At 38.1% G+C, this 23394-nt stretch overlaps 1 protein-coding gene across 2 annotated transcripts in view; it reads left to right on the top strand.

Annotated features, from left to right (window-relative positions):
• Positions 1-23394, top strand: part of XRN1 (5'-3' exoribonuclease 1) — a 101051-nt gene that overhangs the window by 62395 nt on the left and 15262 nt on the right. For both annotated transcript variants that reach the window (XM_082654226.1, XM_082654227.1), the window contains exons 28-34: positions 5949-6005; positions 6145-6277; positions 8858-8927; positions 11482-11689; positions 13217-13312; positions 19827-19929; positions 22894-22955. In XM_082654226.1, coding sequence (XP_082510352.1) covers positions 5949-6005; positions 6145-6277; positions 8858-8927; positions 11482-11689; positions 13217-13312; positions 19827-19929; positions 22894-22955 — 729 coding nt within the window. The remainder of the gene's footprint in view (positions 1-5948; positions 6006-6144; positions 6278-8857; positions 8928-11481; positions 11690-13216; positions 13313-19826; positions 19930-22893; positions 22956-23394) is intronic.

The following is a 23394-nucleotide window of genomic DNA, read 5'->3' on the forward strand; positions in this document are numbered from 1 at the left end:
ATTACTGTACCTTTGTGGTATATAGTTTGAGGTCAGGGAGCCTGATTCCTCCAACTCTGTTTTTCTGTCTCAAGATTGCTTTGGCTGTTCGGGGTCTTTTGTGTTTCCATACGAATTGTAAAATTCTCTGTTCTAATTCTGTGAAGAATGCCATTGGTAGTTTGATAGGGATTGCGTTGAATCTGTAGATAGCTTTGGGTAGTATAGTTATTTTCACAATATTGATTCTTGCAATTGAAGAACATGGTATATTTCTCCATCTATTTATGTCATCTTTGATTTCTTTCATCAGTGTTTTATAGTTTTCTGAGTACAACTCTTACACCTCCTTAGGCAGGTTTATTCCTAGGTATTTTATTCTTTTTTTTGTGATGGTAAATGGTATTGTTTCCTTAATTTCTCTTTCTGATTTTTTGTTGTTGGTGTATAGGAATGCTAGAGATTTCTGTGCATTAATTTTGTATCCTGCAACCTTACCAAATTCATTGATTAGTTCTAGTAGTAGTTTTCTGGTGGCATCTTTAGGATTTTCTATGTATAGTATCATGTCATCTGCAAACAATGACAGTTTGACTTCTTCTTTTCCAATTTGTATTCTTTTTATTTCTTTTTCTTCTCTAATTGTCGTGGCTAGGATTTCCAAAACTGTGTTGAATAAGAGTGGCGAGAGTGGACATCCTTCTTTGTCCCTGATCTTAGTGGAAATGCTTTCAGTTTTTCACCATTGAGCATGATGCTTGCTGTGGGTTTGTCATATATGGGCTTTATTATGTTGAGGTAGGTTCCCTCTATGCCAATTTTCTGGAGAGATTTTATCATAAATCGGTGTTGAATTTTGTCAAAAGCTTTTTCTGCATCTGTTGAGATGATCATATGGTTTTTATTCCTTAATTTGTTAATGTGGTGTACCACATTGACTGATTTGCATATATTGAAGAATCCTTGCATCCCTGGGATAAATCCCACTTGACCATGGTGTATGATCCTTTTAATGTGTTGTTGAATTCTGTTTGCTAGTATTTTGTTCAGGATTTTTGCATCTATGTTCATCAGTGTATTCATCTATAATTTTCTTTTTTTGTGATATCTTTTTCTGGTATTGATATCAGGGTGATGGTGGCTTCGTAGAATGAATTTGGGAGTGTTTCTCCCTCTGCAATTTTTTGGAAGAGTTTGAGAAGGATCAATGTTAGCTCTTCTCTAAATGTTTGATGGAATTTGCCTGTGAAGCCATCTGGTCCTGGACTTTTGTTTGTTGGAAGATTTTTAATTAGGGTTTCAATTTCAGTGCTTGTGATTGGTCTGTTTATATTTTCTAATTCTTCCTGGTTTAGTCTTGGAAAATTGTACCTTTCCAAGAATTTGTCCATTTCTTCGTGGTTGTCCATTTTATTGGCATATAGTTGTTTGTAGTAGTCTCTTATAATCCTTTGTATTTCTGCGGTGTCAGTTTTGATTTCTCCCTTTGCATTTCTAATTTTACTGATTTGTATCCTCTCCCTTTTTTTCTTGATGAGTCTGGCTAAGGGTTTATCAATTTTGTTTATCTTCTCAAAGAACGAACTTTTAGTTTTATTGATCTTTGCTATTGTTTTCTTCATTTCTATTTCATTTATTTCTGCTCAGATTTTTATGATTTCTTTCCTTCTACTGACTTTGGGTTTTCTTTATTCTTCTTTCTGTAATTGTTTTCAGTGTAAGTTTAGATTGTTTATTTGAGATTTTTCTTGTTTCTTGAGGTGAGATTGAATTGCTATAAACTTCCCTCTTGGAACTGCTTTTGCTGCATCCCATAGGTTTTGGGTCGTCGTGTTTTCGTTGTCATTTGTTTCTATGTATTTTTTTATTTCTTCTTTGATTTCTTTAGTGATCTCTTGGTTATTTAGTAATGCACTGTTTAGCCTCCATGTTATTTGTGTTTTTTACAGTTTTTTTCCTGTAATTGATTTCCAGTCTCATAACGTTGTGGTCAGAAAAGATGCTTGATACGATTTCAATTTTCTTAAATTTTCTGGGGCTTGATTTGTGACCCAAGATGTGATCTATCCTGGAGAATGTTCCATGTGCACTTGAGAAGAAAGTGTATTCTGCCACTTTTGGGTGGAATGCTCTATAAATATCAATTAAATCTACCTGGTCTATTGTGTTATTGAAAACTTGTGTTTCCTTATTTATTTTCTGTTTGTATGATCTTTCCATTGGTGTAAGCGGGGTGTTAAAGTCCCCTACTATTGTGTTACTGTCGATTTCTCCTTTTGTGGTTGTTAGCATTTGCCTTATGTATTGAGGTGCTCCTATGTTGGGTGCATAAACATTTTTTTTTTTACTTTATTTTATTTTTGGCTGTGTTGGGTCTTCGTTGCCGTTAGCGGGCTCACTCTAGTTGCGGCGAGCGAGTGCTACTCTTTGTTGTGGTGCATGGGCTTCTCATTACACTGGTTTCTCTTGCTGTGGAGCACAGGCTCTAGAGTGCAGGCTCAATACTTGTGGTGCACGGGCTTAGTTGCTCCACGGCATGTGGAATCTTCTCAGGCCAGGGCTCTAACTTGTGTCCCCTGCATTGGCAGGCAGATTGTTAACCACTGTGCCATCAGGGACGCCCCATAAACATTTATAATTGTTATATCTTCTTCTTGGATTGATCCTTTGATCATTATGTAGTGTCCCTCCTTATCTCTTGTAACAGTCTTTATTTTAAAGTCTGTTTTATCAGACACAAGTATTGGTACTCCAACTGTCTTTTGATTTCCATTTGCATGGATATCTTTTTCCATCCCTTCACTTTCAGTCTGTATGTGTCCCTAGGTCTGAAGTGGGTCTCTTGTAGACAGCATATATATGGGTCTTGTTTTGGTATCTATTCAGCCAGTCTGTGTCTTTTGGTTGGGGCATTTAATCCATTTACATTCAAGGTTATTATCAATATGTATGTTCCTATTACCATTTTCTTAATTGTTTTGGGTTTGTTTTTGTGGGTCTTTTTCTTCTCTTGTGTTTTCCGCCTAGAGAAGCTTCTTTAGCATTTGTTGTAAAGCTGGTTTGGTGGTGCTGAATTCTCTTAGCTTTTGTTTGTCTGAAAAGCTTTTGATTTCTCCATTGAATCTGAATGAGATTCTTGCTGGGTAGAGTAATCCTTGTTGTAGGTTTTTCTCTTTCATCACTTTAAGTATATCCTGCCACTCCCTTCTGGCCTGCAGAGTTTTTGCTGAAAAATCAGCTGATAACCTTATGGGGATTCCTTTTTATGTTATTTTTTGTTTTTCCCTTGCTGCTTTTAATACTTTTTCTTTGAATTTAATTTTTGTTACTTTGATTAGTATGTATGTGTCTTGGTGTGTTATTCCTAGGGTTTATCCTGTATGAAATTCTCTTTGCTTCCTGGGCTTGGGTGACTGTTTCCTTTCCCACGTTAGGAAAGTTTTCGACTATAATCTCTTCAAATATTTTCTCAGACCTTTCTTTTTCTCTTCTTCTTCTGGGACTCCTATAATTTGATTGTTGGTGAATTTAGTGTTGTTCCAGAGGTTTCTGAGATTGTCTTCAATTCTTTTCATTCTTTTTTCTTTATTCTGCTCCTCAGCAGTTATTTCCACCATTTTGTCTTCCAACTCACTTATTTGTTCTTCTGTCTCAGTTATTCTGTTACTGATTCCTTCTAGTGTGTTTTTCATTTCAGTTATTGTGTTGTTCATCTCTGTTTGTTTGTTCTTTAGTTCTTCTAGATCTTTGTTAAACATTTCTTGTATTTTCTCAATCCATGCCTCCATTCTGGTTCTGAGCTTCTGGATCATCTTTACTATCATTACTCTGAATTCTTTTTCAGCTAAATTGCCTGTTTCCTCTTCATTTATTTGGTCTTGTAGGTTTTTACCTTCCTCTTACGTCTGTGACATATGTTTTTGCCGTCTCTCTCTCTCTTTCTTTTTTCTTTTTAATGAGCGGGATTGTGTTCCTGTCTTACTGGTTGTTTGGCCTGAGGCTTCCAACACTGGAGTTTGTAGGCTGTTGGGTAGAGCTGGGTCTTGGTGCTGAGATGAGGAACTCATGAGACCTCACTCCAATGAATATTCGCTGGGGTCTGAGGTTCTCTGTTAGTCCAGTGGTTCCGTCACAGAACTCCCACCACAGGAGCTTCAGCCCGACCCCTGGCTCGTGAACCAAGATCCCGCAAGCCAAATGGGGTGGCAAAAAAAAAGAGAGAGAGAACAATAACAAAGTAAAAGATAAAATTAGACTAGGAAGCTAACAGATATGTTAGAAAGAATATAAAAAAAAAAATATAGATGAATCAACAACTGGAAGGTACAATAGTACAATTGTAAAAAGGAGGCAGAGGGAAAAGAGGGGAAAAAAAAGGCAGGGATGGAGGCCTTGGCTGTGGAGGGCGGGGCCTAAGCAAGGGCAAGGTTTGGGCGGTGGGTGGGGCCTGTGCTCAGGACCCACAGGGCCGGAAAAGGCCCTCATGGCTGTGTGGGGTGGGGGGTGGGGCTTAGGCTCAAAGGAACAGGAGGGACCCAGGCGTACCCCCCACCCCTGGTCTCAGAGGCCAGGGCCTCACCTGGGAGCCCAGCCGGCTCCCTGAGCCTGATTGGGAAGGGCAAACTCCCTCTGCTCCCCTCCCACTCCTCCTGGAGGGCCCCTCCCGCCTGCCTCGCCTGATCTCCCCAGCCTCCCTCCTGTGCCCCCACAGCCTGGAGGGGGCTTTGGAGAGCAGGGTCCAGCCTGGGAGCTCAGCAGGCTCCCCGTGCCCACATGAGTGGGGCAAACAGCCTCTGCTCCTCTCCCACTACTCCCAGAGGGCCCTTCCCGCCTGCCTATCCTGCTCTCCCCAGCCTCCCTCCTATGCCTCTAGGACCCACGTGGCCTGAAGGAGGCATTGGTGGGGGGGGGGGGGTGCTACCGGCCTGGGAGCTCAGCAGGCTCCCTGGGCCAGAGTGGGCCGGGTGATCGCCCTCTGCTCCTTTCCTGCTCCTCTTGGAGGGCCCCTCCTGCCTGCCTTTCCTGATCTCCCTGGCCTCAGGGGCACCCATCCTGTCAGGCCTCCACTTCTCCTCCCCCCTGAGTTCCCCCACCTTGGGCATCAGGGTCCCCCACCAGCGGCCGGCAGGCACCCTAGTTGTGGGGCGATGCTAACTTGGCATCTTCCCACACAACCATCTTTACTCCTATTCTCACATTTCTATTAGGTAGAACAGGTAATATTATTTCCATCTTACAGATTGAAGGAAGCTGGTGCTTAAGTGTGAGGTCACAGAATTAACAAGTAGCAAATGGAGGAGAAAACTCTTCTTCCAGCATTTTTAGATAGTCAAAAATTTAAACACCAAAGCCAGTTTCCAAAAGCAAAGACTTTGTATGAATGTTACCTTAATTTTTATAAGTAGCCACAAAACCCAAAGTATTGACATAGATCAATACTTTATACCTGTTTTTCCTTTACTGTTAATCTTTATTGACCATTATGTACAATTCTTCTTAGGATAAAAAGGCATTTGAATAGGATAGCATTTACATAAAGTTCAAAACTGACAAGTATAATCTTTAGTGTTAGAAATAAAGTTACATTGGGGAGGGGTAGTAACTGGAAGACAATACAAGCGTTCCCTATTTTTAATTTCTTTTTTCAAGGTCTTTTATGTTGTGCTTAGTAGTGTTCTGTTTCTTGAACTGAGTGTGGATATACATACATATGCTCATACTATAAAAATTCATCAGATTTTATACTTATAAGTTTGCATTTTTCTATATGTCTTATATATCAACAAAAAAATTTTACTTTAAAAAATGTAAGAATTTATTTATTCATCCTTGCTTGCATCTAAAGAAATTCACAAATCTTAAAATTACTCATTTCTTTTGGCTTTTTAACATTTAGGCATGTCCATATATTGAAAAATAATTTAAAATTTTAATATTTTAAAAATATTTTCAAATTCTTCTTTCCTCAGCAAAGAAAGAATAATAAGAAGGTTCGAGTGACAGTGAAGCCCCATTTGCTATACAGAGTAAGTTTCCTGTCAGAGAATTCAGAGTTGTTGTTTTTGCTTTGAAAGTATAGAAGGAACAAAGTGTTTTCAATACATTAGTAGAAAAACTTCTTAAAATTAGTGTTAATAATAATAATTAAATCTTTCTTCTCTTCAGCCTTTAGAACAGCAACATGGAGTCATTCCTGATCGGGATGCAGAGTTTCGTCTCTTTGACCGAGTTGTAAATGTGAGAGAGAACTTTTCCGTTCCAGTTGGCCTTCGGGGCACCATCATAGGAATTAAAGGGGGTAATAATTCAATATTTGACGTGTCTCCAACTGTGTTTATATTGTAGAGTGAAACACAAACTTGTGTGTGTTATACGTAAGCAGTAAGCAACTATAAATCAGGAAAAACACTAAATCCTTTTATGTTTTAGTTAAGTTTTTTCCAGCTTTAGGTTTTCAGAGAAAATTCTTCTTCTCTATCTTGTGTAATCATCTGGGAAGTGATTAAAACGTGGGGAAGTTGAGGAACGGCTGCTGAAAATTTGGTAGCTTATGTGTAGCACATTAAAATTATCTAAAACCTTAGAATACATACTTGTGTTTTCATGAAACTAAGAGAAACATTTCATCGGGCTTCATCTAACCTTGTTCAGGGCTTTACCTTAATTGTCATTGTAATCTCTTGATATCTGTGGAGAAATAAACAAACATGATGCATCAGCTTATTTGTGGTTAAAAGATTTGCATATTTATTTGAATTTTATGAATACAACTAGATATTGTATGTAAAACAGACCTATCAGTCTGTTGTATAACAATGTGCATATAGTTAACACTACAATACTATACATTTAAAAATGGTTACAATGATAAATTTTATATTATATGTTTTTTACAAAAAAAGAAAAAAAAAGAAAGAAAAATGAGAGTATGGAAAGAAAAGGGAAGAATTAGCTAAGGATCTAAAAATGCCTCAAAGGGATGCCTGGAGTGAGTAGCTTTGCAGCATAGATTCCAAAAAAAAGTCAACCCAACATGAAGCAGCAAATCAGGTACCTAGAGGTCAGAGCGCTGGCAGCACTGTCCCTCCATATCCCAGGCACTCAGCCTTGGTCTCACTGCCAGAAAGAAGGAAGAGCAGACAGGCCATGAGCCTAAGAGAGCTGCTTATTTATTGCCAACAGTGTGCCCGGCACTTTTACATTTTACATTTAACCCTCCCAACCACCTGAGAGGGAGATATTATTTCCTCACCTAAGAGTTTAAGTGACTTGCCCAAATTTACACAAATAAGTGGCAGAGCTGGGATTTGAACTCTGTGCCCTGTTTCTTTTCTAACTTTGAGCAGTGGTTCTCCACATTTGCACATCTTCTTGGGGTCTGCCTCTAAAAAGAGAATTTTCTTCCCTGATTTTTCTTTGAATTTTTTTGGGTACATTTCTGGTGCTGTAAATGGAGGTGGGAAGGTTAAGTAGGTTAAGCCCAGGCTAAGTATGGTAAGGGTCAGATGGGTGCAATGAAGCAACCCTCCTGCTGCTATCTGTTCAGCCTCAGGCATTGGCAGTTCAAATGTTGAGCTTATTGGATTGTACTCTAATTAGATTGTCCTGAAAAAGCCTTAGAACTCTGATAACATAGAAGTTTCCTTTCTTCTGACAACCCCTATCAGTGGTAGTGACCACTTGGAATTTTGTCTTGACAAAAATTTTAAAGCTACATCTACTCTGAGTGGAAAAAGCTCTGTCATTGATTAACCATATCTGCCATGGACATGGAATATAAAGGGAAATATTTGTCTTACTGCCTTCAGCTGATACCTCATCTCCGTTGTCATCTCCACTAAAGGGGGTGAACGATCCTCTTATCAATAATCTTTTGAGTAAGTGGCTTCTCCCTCAGACGGGAAACAGGAACTTAGAAAGTGGACCTTAAGCCTTCAGAGGAGAAACTCCTGCCTCCCATTGAGCCCCACTTTCTTGGGTTTAGATTTTAGGTAAAAGTGTCAGGTGAAAGGTACAGCTAGATGGGGGAGAATGAGTAAGCTCTGCAGGCCTGGTTTCATTTGGGCAATGAGGGACCAAGAATGAGGGAAACATCCCCCAACCCCTAACATAGTATCAGGTATGGTATTAGCATTCTCCCAAGAAACAGAACCAATAGCGTGGAAAGGGGTGGGGATAGAGATGGGGAGAGAGAGAGAGAGAGAGAGAGAGAGAGTCAATTCTAAAGTTATGTGATAGACTCTATTATTAATTTGGGCTTAGAATTCAAATATTATTATAGTTAATTATTTCACTTTATCTTGGCATTTTAGTAAATTTAAACTTTCCAGTTATATCCCATCATCCTCTCTGCCAAAATTTATTCTTTTCTGTTCCTCCTTAAGTTTATTGCACCACAGTCTTTCTCACGTGTCTCATGTCTCAGTCATGCCATCCATTATCTACCAAGTCATCTCAGCCAGAACTTCGGAGTAGTCTTTGACATCTCTGTTCTTTTTGTCTACACAGGTCACAAACTCCTGCCAGTTCTATCTAGTAGTATATCCGTTCTCTCCATTCTGTTCCTTTCATTACTGCCATGTCTTCAAATCTTCATTTCCTTTGTCTGATTGTAAGACCTTCTAAACCGCAAATTCCAAAGTTATCTCTTATTTACTCTCTTTTTATGAATAATTTCCAACATACACCAAAACAGAGAGAAAAATATAATTAATTCTCACAGCATCTAATTTAAAATAGTATTATTTTACTCTGTGAGCTTATTTTCTTTTCATTCACTCTCTGTATTGATAGTTGTAGTGCTTCTTATCCCCCAAAAACTTACATGCTGATTTTTCTTTTATCGTATGATTTTTCAGTCTCTCTCTTTTTTAAACAGCTAATAGAGAAGCTGATGTACTATTTGAAGTGTTATTTGATGAAGAATTTCCTGGAGGTTTAACAATAAGGTTTGTATTTCCAGATGATAATTATACTTTGTAAATATGCCCATGTGGCCAATAACTACATTACTTGTTTATTTGTCCACAATTTCAGTTCCTAGTATGTACAAGACATCATACTTGCTACCAGGAGTGTAACAGTGAATAAGACAGACATGGTTTCTACCCTCATGGAGCTTTCATTTTAGTAGGGGGGATACATTGAGTTGGCCAAAAAGTTCGCTCGGGTTTTTTGTAAGATGGTACCAAAAACCCGAACGAACTTTTTGGCCAACCCAATAATTAACTTACTACAATATTAATTTTTTAATTAAAATGTGACAAGTGCTGGGAAGAAGTATTTCAGGTGTCTATAAGAGTATGATCTGTCCTGAGAGTTCTAGAAAGGCTTTCTTTAAGCAGTGACGTTTAAAATGGGACATGAAGAATAGGTAACTGGAGGAAGAGTGACAAGTGGTCAGGAAGAAAGAATAGCATATGCAACAGAGGACATTTTCACTCATTTAAAAACTAAAAGAATGCAGGTGTGTCAACTTCAGCAACTGTGTAAGATTAGAGTAAGGGAGAAGAGCAAGGACCACACTACGCAGGAACTGGTAAGCCACTTTCAGGACATGCTAAGGATCTTGGTATCATGGTCTTTATCATTAAAGCAATGTGAAGCCATCAAAATCAGAAATGTGACATGATCAGATTTGCATTTTTTTTAAGGTTAAATAACTTGAGGAATAGAAATGTTCTTTGAATTGAGTGACATTTTAAGTCTTTGTCATTTGTTTTAGTGGAGTTGTGGGTGCTCAAGCTAGATTGGGTTGGTTTGAGGAGTGAATGGCAGGTGTAACAAGGGAGGCAAGAAACTGAGCTGACCCTTGAGAAGTTTGACCATGAAGGGGAGAAAAGATAACTGGGGGTGAGGAGGTTTAAAGGAAGAGGATTGGATTGTTTGTTTTTAATTTAACATGGCGGAGACTTGTTCAAATCTATTTTGGGGAGCATTAATAGAAAGAAAGTTTAAAATTATAGGAAAAAGATCATGTTAGAATGAGAGGTGCCATGGAATATTAGAAAGTGTGGGCTCTTTCACTTAACCTTTGTGTTACCTTAGGTAGGTTAGTTAAAAGCATTCTGACCCTCGATTTCCTCATCTATAATGAAGATGTGCACTTCACTAGGTGATTGTGAGGGTTAAATGAAATCCTTTCCAGTTTTCCTTTCTCCCTTCTAAACACCAACTGGAAAACTGAACTGAAGTTAGCTTAGTTTCTTTTTCTCCTCTGTTTTGATTAGTGGTAATTAAAATAAAAAATTAATTACTCTTATTTAGCCTATTTGCATAAAATCACAATCTTCAGTCCTTACAAGTAGTGATCACATTCAGAATACTATTATTGTTTTGCAACTTGAATGTGCCTATTACCCAAAGACTTTACTGTCTGCACTCTTTTTTTTTGTGGTACGTGGGCCTCTCACTGCTGCGGCCTCTCCCGTTGCGGAGCACAGGCTCCGGACGCACAGGCTCAGCGGCCATGGCTCACGGGCCCAGCCGCTCCGCAGCATGTGGGATCCTCCCGGACCGGGGCACGAACCCGCGTGACCTGCATCGGCAGGTGGACTCTCAACCACTGCGCCACCAGGGAAGCCCTACTGTCTGCACTCTTAAATGCAGCAGCAGGGTCTGGATCCCATATCTGATTTTATTTTTCATGAAAATGTTTGATTACCAATAACTTTAGGCAAAATAACTTTGAAATATATTTTTAGGATGATTAACTTTTTTCTCAGGGTTTCTTTTTTTCCTCTCCTAGGTAGAGACACCGGATTTCTTGACTGACTGAGAGCTGTGTAAAAGATTACATGCCTGCAATATATTCATTTCTATAATGCAGAATCTTAAACTATAGTTCTCACAAAAATATTTTCTAGAAATCTTACAAAGATTTCTCATGAAGGAATTCTACTTCCCCATGATCTCAGAATATAAGAAAATTACTTTCTAAAGAGGTGATAGAGTTGAAAACTTTTGACCAGAGAAGGCTTATTTTAATATCTAAACACTTTTATCAAGGCCAGGAAGGAAGGAAATCGCAAATACTTGTCTCTTAGCCTTCCCAGTTCTGGAACATTAAGATGGGAAGATGAGGATAAAAAGAACTGGACTCAACAATTGATCAGGAGACAAAAGTGATCAAAGCTAACATTTGCCCTGTTGCATAGGTAGAGCCACACTAGCTCCACACGGGGTAGCTTCATAACCTTTTAAAGAAGTTTGACATTTAATTCATGAATTTTTGGTTAACTCAGCTATTATGTTGCAAGCCTTCTGAGGACAAACTAACACACACACACCTCTACACATACAACTATACCTCTAGAACATTTTCAGAAACTTTTCAGAAATCTTATAAATTGAGATCTTTCTATGATTTCAAGTTCCTTTACTGAATTTAAAAGTAATATTTCTTAATTAGGATTACGGACTGTCCACCCCAAAATTATGTGATTCTTTTAGCTCCCTTTAGTATTAATTTCCTCTGACCCTGATAAAACTTTTTACCTTTAGGTGCTCACCTGGTAGAGGTTATCGACTGCCAACAAGTGCCTTGGTGAACCTTTCTCATGGGAGTCGCTCTGAAACAGGAAATCAGAAGTTGACAGCCATTGTGAAACCACAGCCAGCTGTGAATCACTATAGCTCAAGTTCATCAATTTCATCTGGGCATTTAGGAGGTCTGAACCATTCCCCTCAATCACTTTTTGTTCCTACTCAAGTAAGACTTTTATTTAAATAATGATCTTGAAAATATCTGTTTTCTCTTTGTATATTTACTTGGTAGACTAACACTTATTTTGTCTTATATCACCCAAATGTCCTATATTATCTCCTACAAAATGACATTAATTTGAAAGGTAAGGGAGAGGACTATATCATGTTTATCAAAGGCAATTTTCAAATTCCCACCATATAACTCATGGGTGATTTCCTTTATTTCATCTTCCTCAGGGCAAAACTTGAATTGTTTTGTGTGAGATACTTAACTTTATTTAATTCCATGGCCCCAAATTTTAACCAAACTTTTTGTTTGTTTTGTTTTGTTTTTAAACATCTTTATTGGAGTATAATTGCTTTACATTGTTGTGTTAGTTGCTGCTGTATAACAAAGTGAATCAGCTATATGCATACATATATCCCCATATCCCCTCCCTCTTGAGCCTCCCTCCCACCCTCCCTATCCCACCCCTCTAGGTGGTTACAGAGCACTGAGCTGATCTCCCTGTGCTATGCAGCTGCTTCCCACTAGCTATCTGTTTTACATTTAACCAAACTTTTTAATCCAAATAGCACATGTTTATTATAGACTAATTAGAAAACAGATAAGTAGATGATAACAAAGGAAACAAGCAAAAATCCTCTCAAATCTCATAGGTAACCACTGTCAAATTTTGTTGCATATTTTTCTAGATTTTTAATTTGCATGAAATCAGTTCTCCATAAGTAATAGCTGATTTTTTTAATCAGATTATTTTTGTGTAAGATAAAAAATTTTTTAATTTTTTTAAAATTTTATTTATCTTTGGCTGCATTGGGTCTTCGTTGCTGCACGCAGGCTTTCTCTAGTTGCAGCGAGAGGGGGCTACTTTGTTGTGGTGCACAGCCTTCTCATTGCAGTGGCTTTTCTTGTTGCGGAGCACAGGCTCTAGGTGCACGGGCTTCAGTAGTTACAGCACGTGGGCCCTAGAACATGCGGGCTTCAGTAGTTGCGGCGCGTGGGCTCAATAGTTGTGGTGCATGGGCTCTAGAACACGGGCTCAGTAGTTGTGGTGCAGGGGTTTGGTTGCTCCACGGCATGTGGGATCTTCCTGGACCAGTGATCGAACCTGTGTCCCCTGCATTGGAGGTGGATTCTTAACCACTGAGCCGCTAGGGAAGTCCCAAAAATTTTTTAAATAAATATTATTAAATATTAGCTTGAATAAGATAATATGCCAGTACACTGGAAGACCAAAAAAAAATCTTCTGGTGGGATATTGATTAAGTATAATCTTTTATAGCATTTGTTATGCTTTAAATATTTTTTCATAACCAATACGTCTGTAGAAGAACATTTTCACTCCAGCAGTATACTTTTATGGTTACTATACAGAGCTCCAGAAAAAAAGAACTAAGGTAACAGATAATGAAATTTAAATATCCTGTCTACTGCTAAATAGCTTTAATAAATAAATTATTTGATTTTTAGTCTGAATCTTCATTTTTTCATGTTTCAGTTTTCCTTAAGTTTTTTGTACTTTCCCAGGTACCTGCTAAAGATGATGATGAATTTTGCAACATTTGGCAATCCTTACAGGGATCTGGAAAGGTTCAACACTTTCAGCCACCTCTACAAGAGAAGGTTAGTATACCTTGCTTGATGGACATTTAATTTTTTTTAATTTATTTTGTATTTCTATTTTAGGTATGCAGTGATTACTTTTCCTCCTGAAATCTCATAAAATAGAAATAACACTTTGATCTTGAATTTTTATAGTTCTCTTAGGCTACATGTGTTTTTGGACTAATGAGTAAGAATGTAGACAATTTTTCTTTTTAATAAAGGCTTTAATGGCACTCATTAACTTATTCACTTCCACTTGAATATATAGCTTTATGCTGGCAGTTGGTTGTCTTAGATGTGAATGAGCAAATTCACATTCCTTGATAGAGTTTAAGAAAAGGAAAGAAATTCTGCTGAAAGAGTAGACTCAGGCACCAAAAAAAAGGAAAAAGAAAAGGAATGAATTCCTACTACATTTTTTGCTGATTACTAACCTAACTTCTCAGCTTAGGTCAAAAAGGAATGTCCTCTCAGGTTTATAAACCAGCAGCCTGCACCATGAGGGCTTAATTTATTCTAATGTCCCCCCGTGATGGTGGCATCATCAGTGCTAGGGAGGGGAAAATAGCAAAGGGAATGTTCGTAAAGTAAACATGAAACGTGAGAGTGACAACAACACTGTAAGTCAACTGTACTTCAGTTTTTAAATAAATAATAATAAAGTGGGAAAAATAATCTAAACAAAGTAAAAAAAAAAAGTGAGAGTTACAACGCACAGGTCACTTCTGCCAATATGCTCTTTTAAGTTTTCCTTAGATCATTCATAAATCTTTCTACATAAATGTAATCCATAACCAGATTTTTTAACCCTCTTTTCCTCTCTCATTTATTTAATATGGCTAATTCCTCAAGAGTGCTTTTTTATCATTCATTCAACGTGTATTTATTAAGTGCCTACCATGTGCCAGGCATTGTTCTATGCACTGAGAATATAGCTGCAAACAAAACAAAAATCCTGGCTCTCATACAGTTGGTACTGTAGGGAGGAAAGGACAATAAATAAGACAAAAAAAATGGTATATTAGATGATAATATAAGTTTGAGAAAAATTGCAGGGAAGCAGGATAGGGAATTTTGGGGAGGGGGAAGGCAAGGTTTTTCAGGGTTTTTGTTTTTGTTTTCTTATTGTTGGTTTTTTAGGGGGGTTTTTGTTTTTTTTTTTTTTTGCTTTGTTGATTTGTTTTCTGGTTTGGGTTTTTTTTTTAATTTTGGTTGTGCTGGGTCTTGGTTGCAGCAGGCAGGCTCCTTAGTTGCAGCTCATCAGCTCCTTAGTTGCAGCAGGTGGGCTCCTTAGTTGCAGCTCATCAGCTCCTTAGTTGCGGCACATGGGCTTCTGAGTTGCAGCAGGCAGTTTCCTTAGTTGCAGCTCACAGGCTCCTTAGTTGTGATTTACTGGCTTCCTAGTTGCAGCACATGGACTCCTTAGTTGTGGCATGCGAACTCTAAGTTGCAGCATGCATGTGAGATCTAGTTCCCGGACCAGGGATCGAACCCGGGCCCCCTGCCTTGGGAGTGTGGAGTCTTAACCACTGCACCACCAGGGAAATGCCCTGCAGTTTTAAGTGGAATGTTCAGGTAACATTTGAGCAAAGATTTGAACGAAATGAGGAGTGGATATACAGATATCTGAGGGGAGAGTATTCAAGACAAAGTCAAAGGCCCTGTTGGGGGTGGTGACCCCTGGCATACACAAGGATGAGGAGACCATTTGGCTGAATCAGTAGGGTGAGTTGTAGGAAATGGAATTAGAGAGGTAAGAGATGGATACTACGTAGGACCTCCTGGACCATTATAAGGACATTGGCTTTTTACTCAGTGAGATAGGGAATCAGCAGAGGGTTTTGCACAGCAGAGTGACATGATTTGACTTATATTTTAATAGGATCACTCTGCCTGCTATCTTGAGAATAGAATGTAGAGGAACCAAGGTGGAAACAGAGACTAGTTCAGAGACTATTGAAATCATCAAGATAGAGTTGATATTGACTTGGACCAGGGTAGTAGGACCCTGTGAAAAGTGGTCAAATTCTAAACATATTTGGAAGGAATTTCCAGCTGATGATGAATTGGATATGCGGGTAAAAGAGAAAGAATGTATTAAAGGACGTGACTGTTAAGGCCTGGATAGAGGGGCTATTAACTGAGGTGGGAAAGACTGCAGATCTGGTAGGTTTGTGGGGGAAGATCAGGAGTTCAATTTTGGTAAGTTTGAGATGTATACTAAACATTTAAGAAGAGTTATTGGAGTTAGATACTTGAGTGGAGATGTAGAGTTGGACATTGAGTCTGAAGGTCATCAATGTTGTCCAGGCTGGAGAGAGAAATTTGGGAATCATTATATACATATATATGTATATACACCCACACATATACATATATGTGTGTATATGTGCATATGTGCATATATGTGTATATATCTATATCTGTTTATCTATATCCAAGAAAGTGGATAGATAGAAAAAAAGTTCAACAACTTAGCCTTAGAGCATTCCATCCTTCAAGAGTCAGTGAGACTAGGTGGAACTAACAAAGAAGACTGAGAAGGAATGGCTGGTGACGGGAAGAAAATCAGGGAAGGGTGGTTTCTAGATGCCACGTGAAGAACAGATGTCAGAGAGAACAGAGTAATCAACTGTGTCAAACGCTGCTGATGGATCAATTAAGATGAAAACTGAGAATTGACTATGCACAGAATTTAGCACACGAAGGCCATTGGGAACCTTGACAAGAACAGTTTCAGTTAAGTGATAGGAGCGAAATACTGATTTGCGTGGGTTTAAGAGAAAAGAGGAAGAGAGAAATTGGAGGCAGCAAATATGGATAATTCTTTCAAGGAGTTTTGCTCTAAGAGAAAACATTACCCCGAGTCTCTCCTCTTTCCTTTCCCTATTTGTTCAGGTTCTTTGTTAACCTCTGTTCTTCCAGCCTTTCACTGGGGGCTGTTCCCTAAAACGCAACAGTTTTCTTTTCCCTTTTGCCTTATTCCTTGACTGGTGACTTTGGGTCTTTCTTCTCTGCTAATTAACACTTAATCTATGTCTCTAATTCCAACCTCTCAATCAAGATCTAACCCAATATCTCCAACTTTCTAGAAGACAGGTATAGATGGATGCTCCGCCATCACCTCGACTTCAGGATGTCTCACAACTGACCTCATCTAAAGCCTCTTCTCTTATCCTTATTTTCTAACGCAATCATTTACTCAGGCATATAATCTGAAAAGCATGAAGTCAAAAATTTTTGCTTCTTCTCTCTAACATTTTTTGCATTGAATCCCCAAATCTTTTTACCCCTTCTCAGTTTTTACAACTGGACCTTAAATTGTCATCCCAGCCCTAGATTAACCTCCTATCTGTGCTTCCTGTTTCTTATGTCTTTCCTTTCTAGTCCTTCTTACATAGTACTTCCTACCTAATCTTTCCTAAAGAGCCTTTCACCAGTGTTGCTCAATCATGGCATAATTGAGCAACGTATCTAATAATAAGGACTCCTGCTTTTGAACTCAGTTTATGCCCTGTGGCAGTGTAGTGAAGATAAATCTGGTATTAGACTCAGAATCAGGAAATTGGGTTTTGTGCCTCAAGTTGCACAAATCTGATTTCCCTGGGCTTCTGTGGCCTTGTGTATAAAATTACGGCTTGGACTTAGATGAACTCTGAGGTCTTTTCCAGCCCTCAAATAGTGTTGTTCAAATACTCTAGAATGTATAGGGCTTCCTGTTTAATAGTAGTGGAATTCAACCTCAACTCAAACTAATATTTAGGCCTTCTATAATCCAACTCTGCCTAGTTCTTATATAAAGTATGTCAACTATTTGGTAAAATGGTCTGTTCTAATCAGATTGGTCTCCTAACTTTCCCTTTCCCATAAACAGGTAATTTCCACTTCAGATTCTGTGTTTGCATTGTTCCTTCCACTTAGGATGCCCTTTCCTCTCTCACTGCCAAAAAGTCTACTAGCTATGACCACCAATTTCCTTGAGATGGAATGCCACACTTGATATTATATTTCCTCAGAATCTTCTGTATGTATCTCTTATTATTAGGTGCTATTTCATTATTTATATCAGCTGAACACTCCCATGTTTTATGTCTTGTATATTCTAAGAATTATGAGCCACCACATATAACACTTATGTCCATGAAGCCTTAATAAGCAGCCTGGAATTCATCTGATAAGCAAATTATAGAGAACTCAACATGATTTTTTTTTTATAAAAAAAGGTATTCATGCTTCTGGAAAAGGCAAAACTATAGAGTCAGTAAAAATATCAGTGGTTGCCAGAGATTACTGGGAATGGGAGAGATGAATTGGTGGAGCACAGAAGATTTTTAGAGCATTGAATATGCTCTGTATGATACTATAGTGATGGACATATGTCGTTACACACTTGTCCAAACGCATAGAATATACAACACCAAGAGTGAACCCAATGTAAAATAAGGACTTGGGGTAACAATTATATGTCATTGTAGGTTCATCAGTTGTCACAAATGCACCACTCCAGTGGGGATGTTGATAATGGGGAAGGCTATGCATGTGTGGGGCGGGAGGTATAGGGAAAATCTCTGTACCTTCCTCTCAGTATTGGTGTGAACCTAAAACTGCTCTTTCAAAAAGTCTTTAAGGGCTTCTGGTGGCGCAGTGGTTAAGAATCCACCTGCCAACGCAGGGGACACGGGTTCAAGCCCTGGTCTGGGAAGGTCCCACATGCTGCAGAGCAACTAAGCCTGTGCGCCACAACTACTGAGCCTGTGCTCTAGAGCCCACGAGCCACAACTACTGAGCCCGTGTGTCACAACTACTGAAGCCCACGCGCCTAGAGCCCGTGCTTCACCACAAGAGAAGCCACCGCAATGAGAAGCCCACTCACCGCAACAAAGAGTAGCCCCCGCTCGCCGCAACTAGAGAAAGCCCGTGCCCAGCAACAAAGACCCAACACAGCCAAAAATAAATAAATAAATTTATTTTTTTTAAAAAGTGTTTAAAAAAAATTCAAGTCTTTATTGGCAGAATATGGCAATGTGACTGACACAAATAGCTTTATGTAGACATCAAACAGAAGAACTCAAAAAAACATACTTAAAAGTAGGATATTTTCTTTCTAATTAAACTTAGGGCACTTTTTCTCTGAAATGGTACTGTGAACATGGGTTTTAGAGTTAGAGCTCAGATATCAGCTCTCCTATTTAGTTCTGTAACCAATTACATTATCACTTTGAGCCTCAGTTTACTCCTCTATAACATGGAATCAAAATACACCATAGCATTTTTATGATTATAGCATTATTATAATGATGTTAAGATAATGGATGCAAAGTACATCTTAACCATGCCTGGCACATAATAGACACACAGTATTCGTTCACACCAATTTATTGAACCTGCTGTTCTAATTCCCTTCTTTAGAGTCAGAATCCCTCACAAGCCATTGTGCTATGTGGATGGAAATCTCTTGGCCCTTTTTTTTAAAGAGTAAAGAGCCCTTTTTTTAAAAGAGTAAAGAGCCCTGGTAAAGAGCCCACATGTACCCAGTGTTCATTTGTCTGTGCTCAGAAAAAATTAAATAGGGCCCACCAAAAGCAAAATTGTGTAATCATTGTAAAGTGATTAATTTGTATTGAACATCTCCAGCCCCTACTTCTGCTTCCCCTTCCCACTTCAGCTGTGGCAAGTTATCTGTCTCTTTTTGCCTTCAGGTCTCTTCTCCCTATCAGAAAGCAAAAGGATCTGCTGTGATCTTTATATGAAACTTACTCATGTCATTTTGCTAATTTTGCCCATTCATGCACTGTCTCAATTACAGCAGCTTTATAATCAGTCTTGCTATCTGGTAATAGTCTTCCAGCAGTTGAAAACCTTGACATTATAAATATTAATTAATAAAAATCAGATATTAGGGGAAAGGATGTGAAAGGGCTAATAATATCCTCAACTTTTATAACATAGGGACAGGAATGATGAATTTTTTAAAACTCTGATGGAAATTTTTAAAATAACGAAGTCAAGAAAATAGTATAATAAATCTACATGTACCCATCCTTTACCTTGAACATGTCCACTTCTGTTTCTTCCATGATACCTATTCATTTCCTATCCCCACATACCCCAGAGATAGGATTATTTTGAAGCAAATCTAGAGGGATCTTTAGAGGCTGATATTTCTGTTATGAAGAAACATTCACCTAAAGTTTAATCTTTAGTTTCTCTTTAACTTCAAACAAAATTAGATTGAATTCTTTCTGTTGAAAGCATTTTTGTAAAATGATTGTTTTCTGTGTACCTTACTATCTAACTAATGCATAGAGAAACGTCTGGAGTGGTGATCGTAATGTTAATGGTTATTTTGGGGGCGGTAGAATTTGAGTGGTTTTCTTAAATTCTCTATATTTTTCTGCATTCCTTAAATCTTTTTCTAGTGAGCTCTATAACTTTTATAAAAATAATAAAGTATTTATTAAGCATTGAGGAAGAGAAGTAGTTTTAATATTAAGAGTTTGTTTAAATCATTTATAAGAATTTTAATTTTCAGGGTGCAGTTCTACCTCAAGAAATAAGTCAAGTAACTCAACATCACAAATCTGGCTTTAATGAGAACAGCGTTAAGCAAAGAAAACATGAGCCTCACAGAAAATGTAAGTTATGAGTTAGAAAGTATACTTGTGGTGCTAACTGCTTCCTTTTATTTTTGTTAATTAACAGCTTTATTGAGTTATAATTCATACATGATAAAATTCATCCTTTTAAAGTATACAGTCAGTGTTTTTTGGTGTTTTCACAAAGTTGTACAACCAGTGCCACTGTCTAAATTTAGAACAATTTCATCGCCCCAAAAAGAAATACCATACTTATTAGTAGTGATTCCCCTAGCCCTGGCAACCACTAATCTACTTCTGCCTCTGTGGATTGACCTATTCTGGATATTTCCTGTAAACAGAACCATAAAATATGGGACCTTTGAGACTGGCTCCTTTCACTTGGCATAATCTTTTCAAGGTTCATCCATGTTGTAGCATGTATCAGTACTTCATTCCTTTTTACAGCTGAACAATATTCTATAGTATGAATACTACATTTTGTTTATCCATTCATCCATTGATGGACATTTGGATTGTTTCCACCTTTGGGCTGTAATAAATAATGCTGCTGTGGATGTTTATGTACAAGTTTTTGTGTGAACATATGTTTGCAGTTCTCTTGGGTATATATGAATGAATGGAATAATTGAGTCATGTGTAAACTCTATGCTTAACTTTTTGTGGAACTACCAAACTGTTTTCCAAAGTAGCTGTACCATTTTACATTCCCACCATCAATATATGAGGATCCAATTTCTCTACATCCTCTATAACACTTGTTATTATCCATCTTTTTTATTATAGCCATCCTAGTGAATGTAAAGTGGGGTCTCCTTGTGGTTTTCATTTGTAATTCATTAATGACTAATAGTGTTGAACATTTTTTCATGTGCTTATTGGCTGTTTGTATATCTTCTTTGGAGAAATATATATTCATATCCTTTGCTCATTTTAAAATTGGGTTGTCTTTTTATTCTTGAGTTGTAAGACTTCTTTTTATATTCTGTATCCTGTATGCTGAGCAGATATTTGATTTGCAAATATGTGCTCTTATTCTCTGGGTTGTCTTTTAACTTTTTATACAGTGTCCTTGAAGTACAAAAGTTTTTAATTTTCATCAAGTCCGATTTATCTGTTTTTTTCTACTTTTTCTTTGTTTGCTTATGCTTTAGGTATCATCTAAGAAACCATTGCCTAATTCAAGGTCACACAAATTTACACCTATGTTTTCTTCCAAGAGTGTTATAGTTTTAGCTCTAACATTTAGGTCCTTTTTTCATTTTTGAATAAGTATATACATGGTATGAGATAGGGGTCCGTATTCACTCTTTTGCATGTAGATATCTAGTTGTCCCAGAACTATTTGCTAAAAGACAGTTCTTTCCCCATTGAATTCTCTTTGCACTCCATTGAATTGTCTTGGCACCCTTGTCAGAAATCAATAGATGTATGGATTTATTTCTAGTTTGTCAATGCCATTTCACCTATCTATATGCCATCTTTTTGGAACAACACACCGTCTTCATTACCATAGCTTTGTTATCAGTTTTGAAATTGGGAAGTTTGAATCCTCCAACATTGTTTTTCTTTTTCAAGTTTATTTTGTCTGTTCTGGTCTCTTGCATTGCCATATGAATTTTAGGATCAGCTTGTCTGTTTCTGCAAATATGGCAGCTGGAATTTTTATAGGGATCATATTGAGTCTGTAGACCCCTTTGGGTAGTACTGTCATTTAGCAATATTAAGCCTTTCTACTCCTTTCAGTGATGTCTTGTAGTTTTCAGTGTACAAGTCTTGAACTTTTTTTGTTAAATTTATTTCTAAGTATTTTATTCTATGTAATACTATTGTCAGTGGAACTGTGTTCTTAATTTTGTGGGGGGGGAGATTGTTCATTACTATTTATAGAAATAAAACTGACTTTTATATATTGACCTTGTATCCTCGCACCTTGTTGAACTTATTTATTTGCCCTAATTTTTTTGGCTTCTGCAAATAGAGATAGTTTTACTTCTTCCTATACAGTCTGGATGCCTTTTATTTATTTTTCTTGCCTAATTGCTGTGGATAAAACCACCAGTACAATGTTGAATAGCAGTGGTGTCACTTTTTATTTTCCTCCTTTTTGCAAGAATTCTTCCTTACCTTCCTCTCTTCCTTTCTTTTCCCCTCTCTGTTCCCTCTCTTCCCTTTCCTTCCCATCTTTGTCCCTTCCTTCCTCTCTCATTCCATCCCCTCCCTCCCCCTTCCATCCCTTCCCCTTACTTCTTTCCTCATCCTCTCTTTCCTCTTTTGTCTCTTTTGTCTCTCCCTCTCTCCCTTCTTCCACCCTTTCTTCCTTCCTTCTTTTCTTTTTTCCCTTTCCTTCTTCCTTTTCTAATCCATCCTTTTCACTTTATTTCTGTTCCCATCATTTCCCCTTAACAGGAATACTAAAATAGCTTCCTGCTTGGTCTTTTACTCCTTCTACCTAGCTAATAAGCCACTGCCATACTATAATTTTCTTAAGGCACAATTCTGATCAGATTCCTACCAGCTCAAAACCTTTCTGTGATTGTGCCTATTGCCTACCAGTGTAATTCCATAGTCTTCAGTCCTTTGCAGATTGTGGCTGCAGCCTGCTTCTCTAGTTAAATTAAGCTGCATTATACTCCTCAACCTCCAGCAGAACTGGTCTGTTTTTAGTTCTACAAATATTCCTTGCTTTCTGCTTCTACTATTATTTATCTTTTCTCTTATTATTTCCTTTGCTGGAGTACTTAGCCTCTTATTCTGCCCTTTGGAAACCTGCCGTCCTGCAAGGCTCAGTTAGATGCCACCTTTCTTTTTCCCTTATTGTTGTCATCTGTGAGTTTCTCTTCTCACCCTCATCTAAATTATAAGTTCCTCAAGATCAGGGCCTTTGTCTCCTTGGAATTCTGTGAATTTTTTAGACAGTGCCTTGCTATGGTAAATACTTGGTAAATTTAATTGATGTGCAGCAAATTTCATTTAACAAAATCTCTGTTTTCTTGTCTCTAGTTAAAGAAGAGTGTAAGAGTCCTAAAACTGAGAGTCGGTCACAAAAAATATCAAATAGGCAGGTAAGCTTCTTAAAATCACATTTCTAGTAGCCCACTTTTTTTTTAAACATCTTTATTGGAGTACAGTTGCTTTACAATGGTGTGTTAGTTTCTGCTTTATAACAAAGTGAATCAGTTATACATATACATATGTCCCCATATCTCTTCCCTCTTGCGTCTCCCTCCCTCCCTCCCTCCCTCCCACCCTCCCTATCCCACCTCTCTACGTGGTCACAAAGCACCGAGCTGATCTCCCTGCACTATGCTAGTAGCCCACTTTTTATTGTAGTTGGTGGCTCTGTGGCATCTGACTGAATTTTGTAGCCCTTTCAGCCAGATTCATAAAGTGCATGACAGGAGGGTTGCTGAGCCTGTCAGTCACTTGGATGGGAGGTTGTACAGCTGGAGTCCAGGATTTGGAACTAGAGAGACCTGAAGTTCTGGTTCTGCCATTTAACAG

The sequence above is a fragment of the Grampus griseus genome (genome assembly GCF_964374135.1).
Source record: "Grampus griseus genome assembly, chromosome: 5".
NCBI classification, from domain to species: domain Eukaryota; kingdom Metazoa; phylum Chordata; class Mammalia; order Artiodactyla; family Delphinidae; genus Grampus; species Grampus griseus.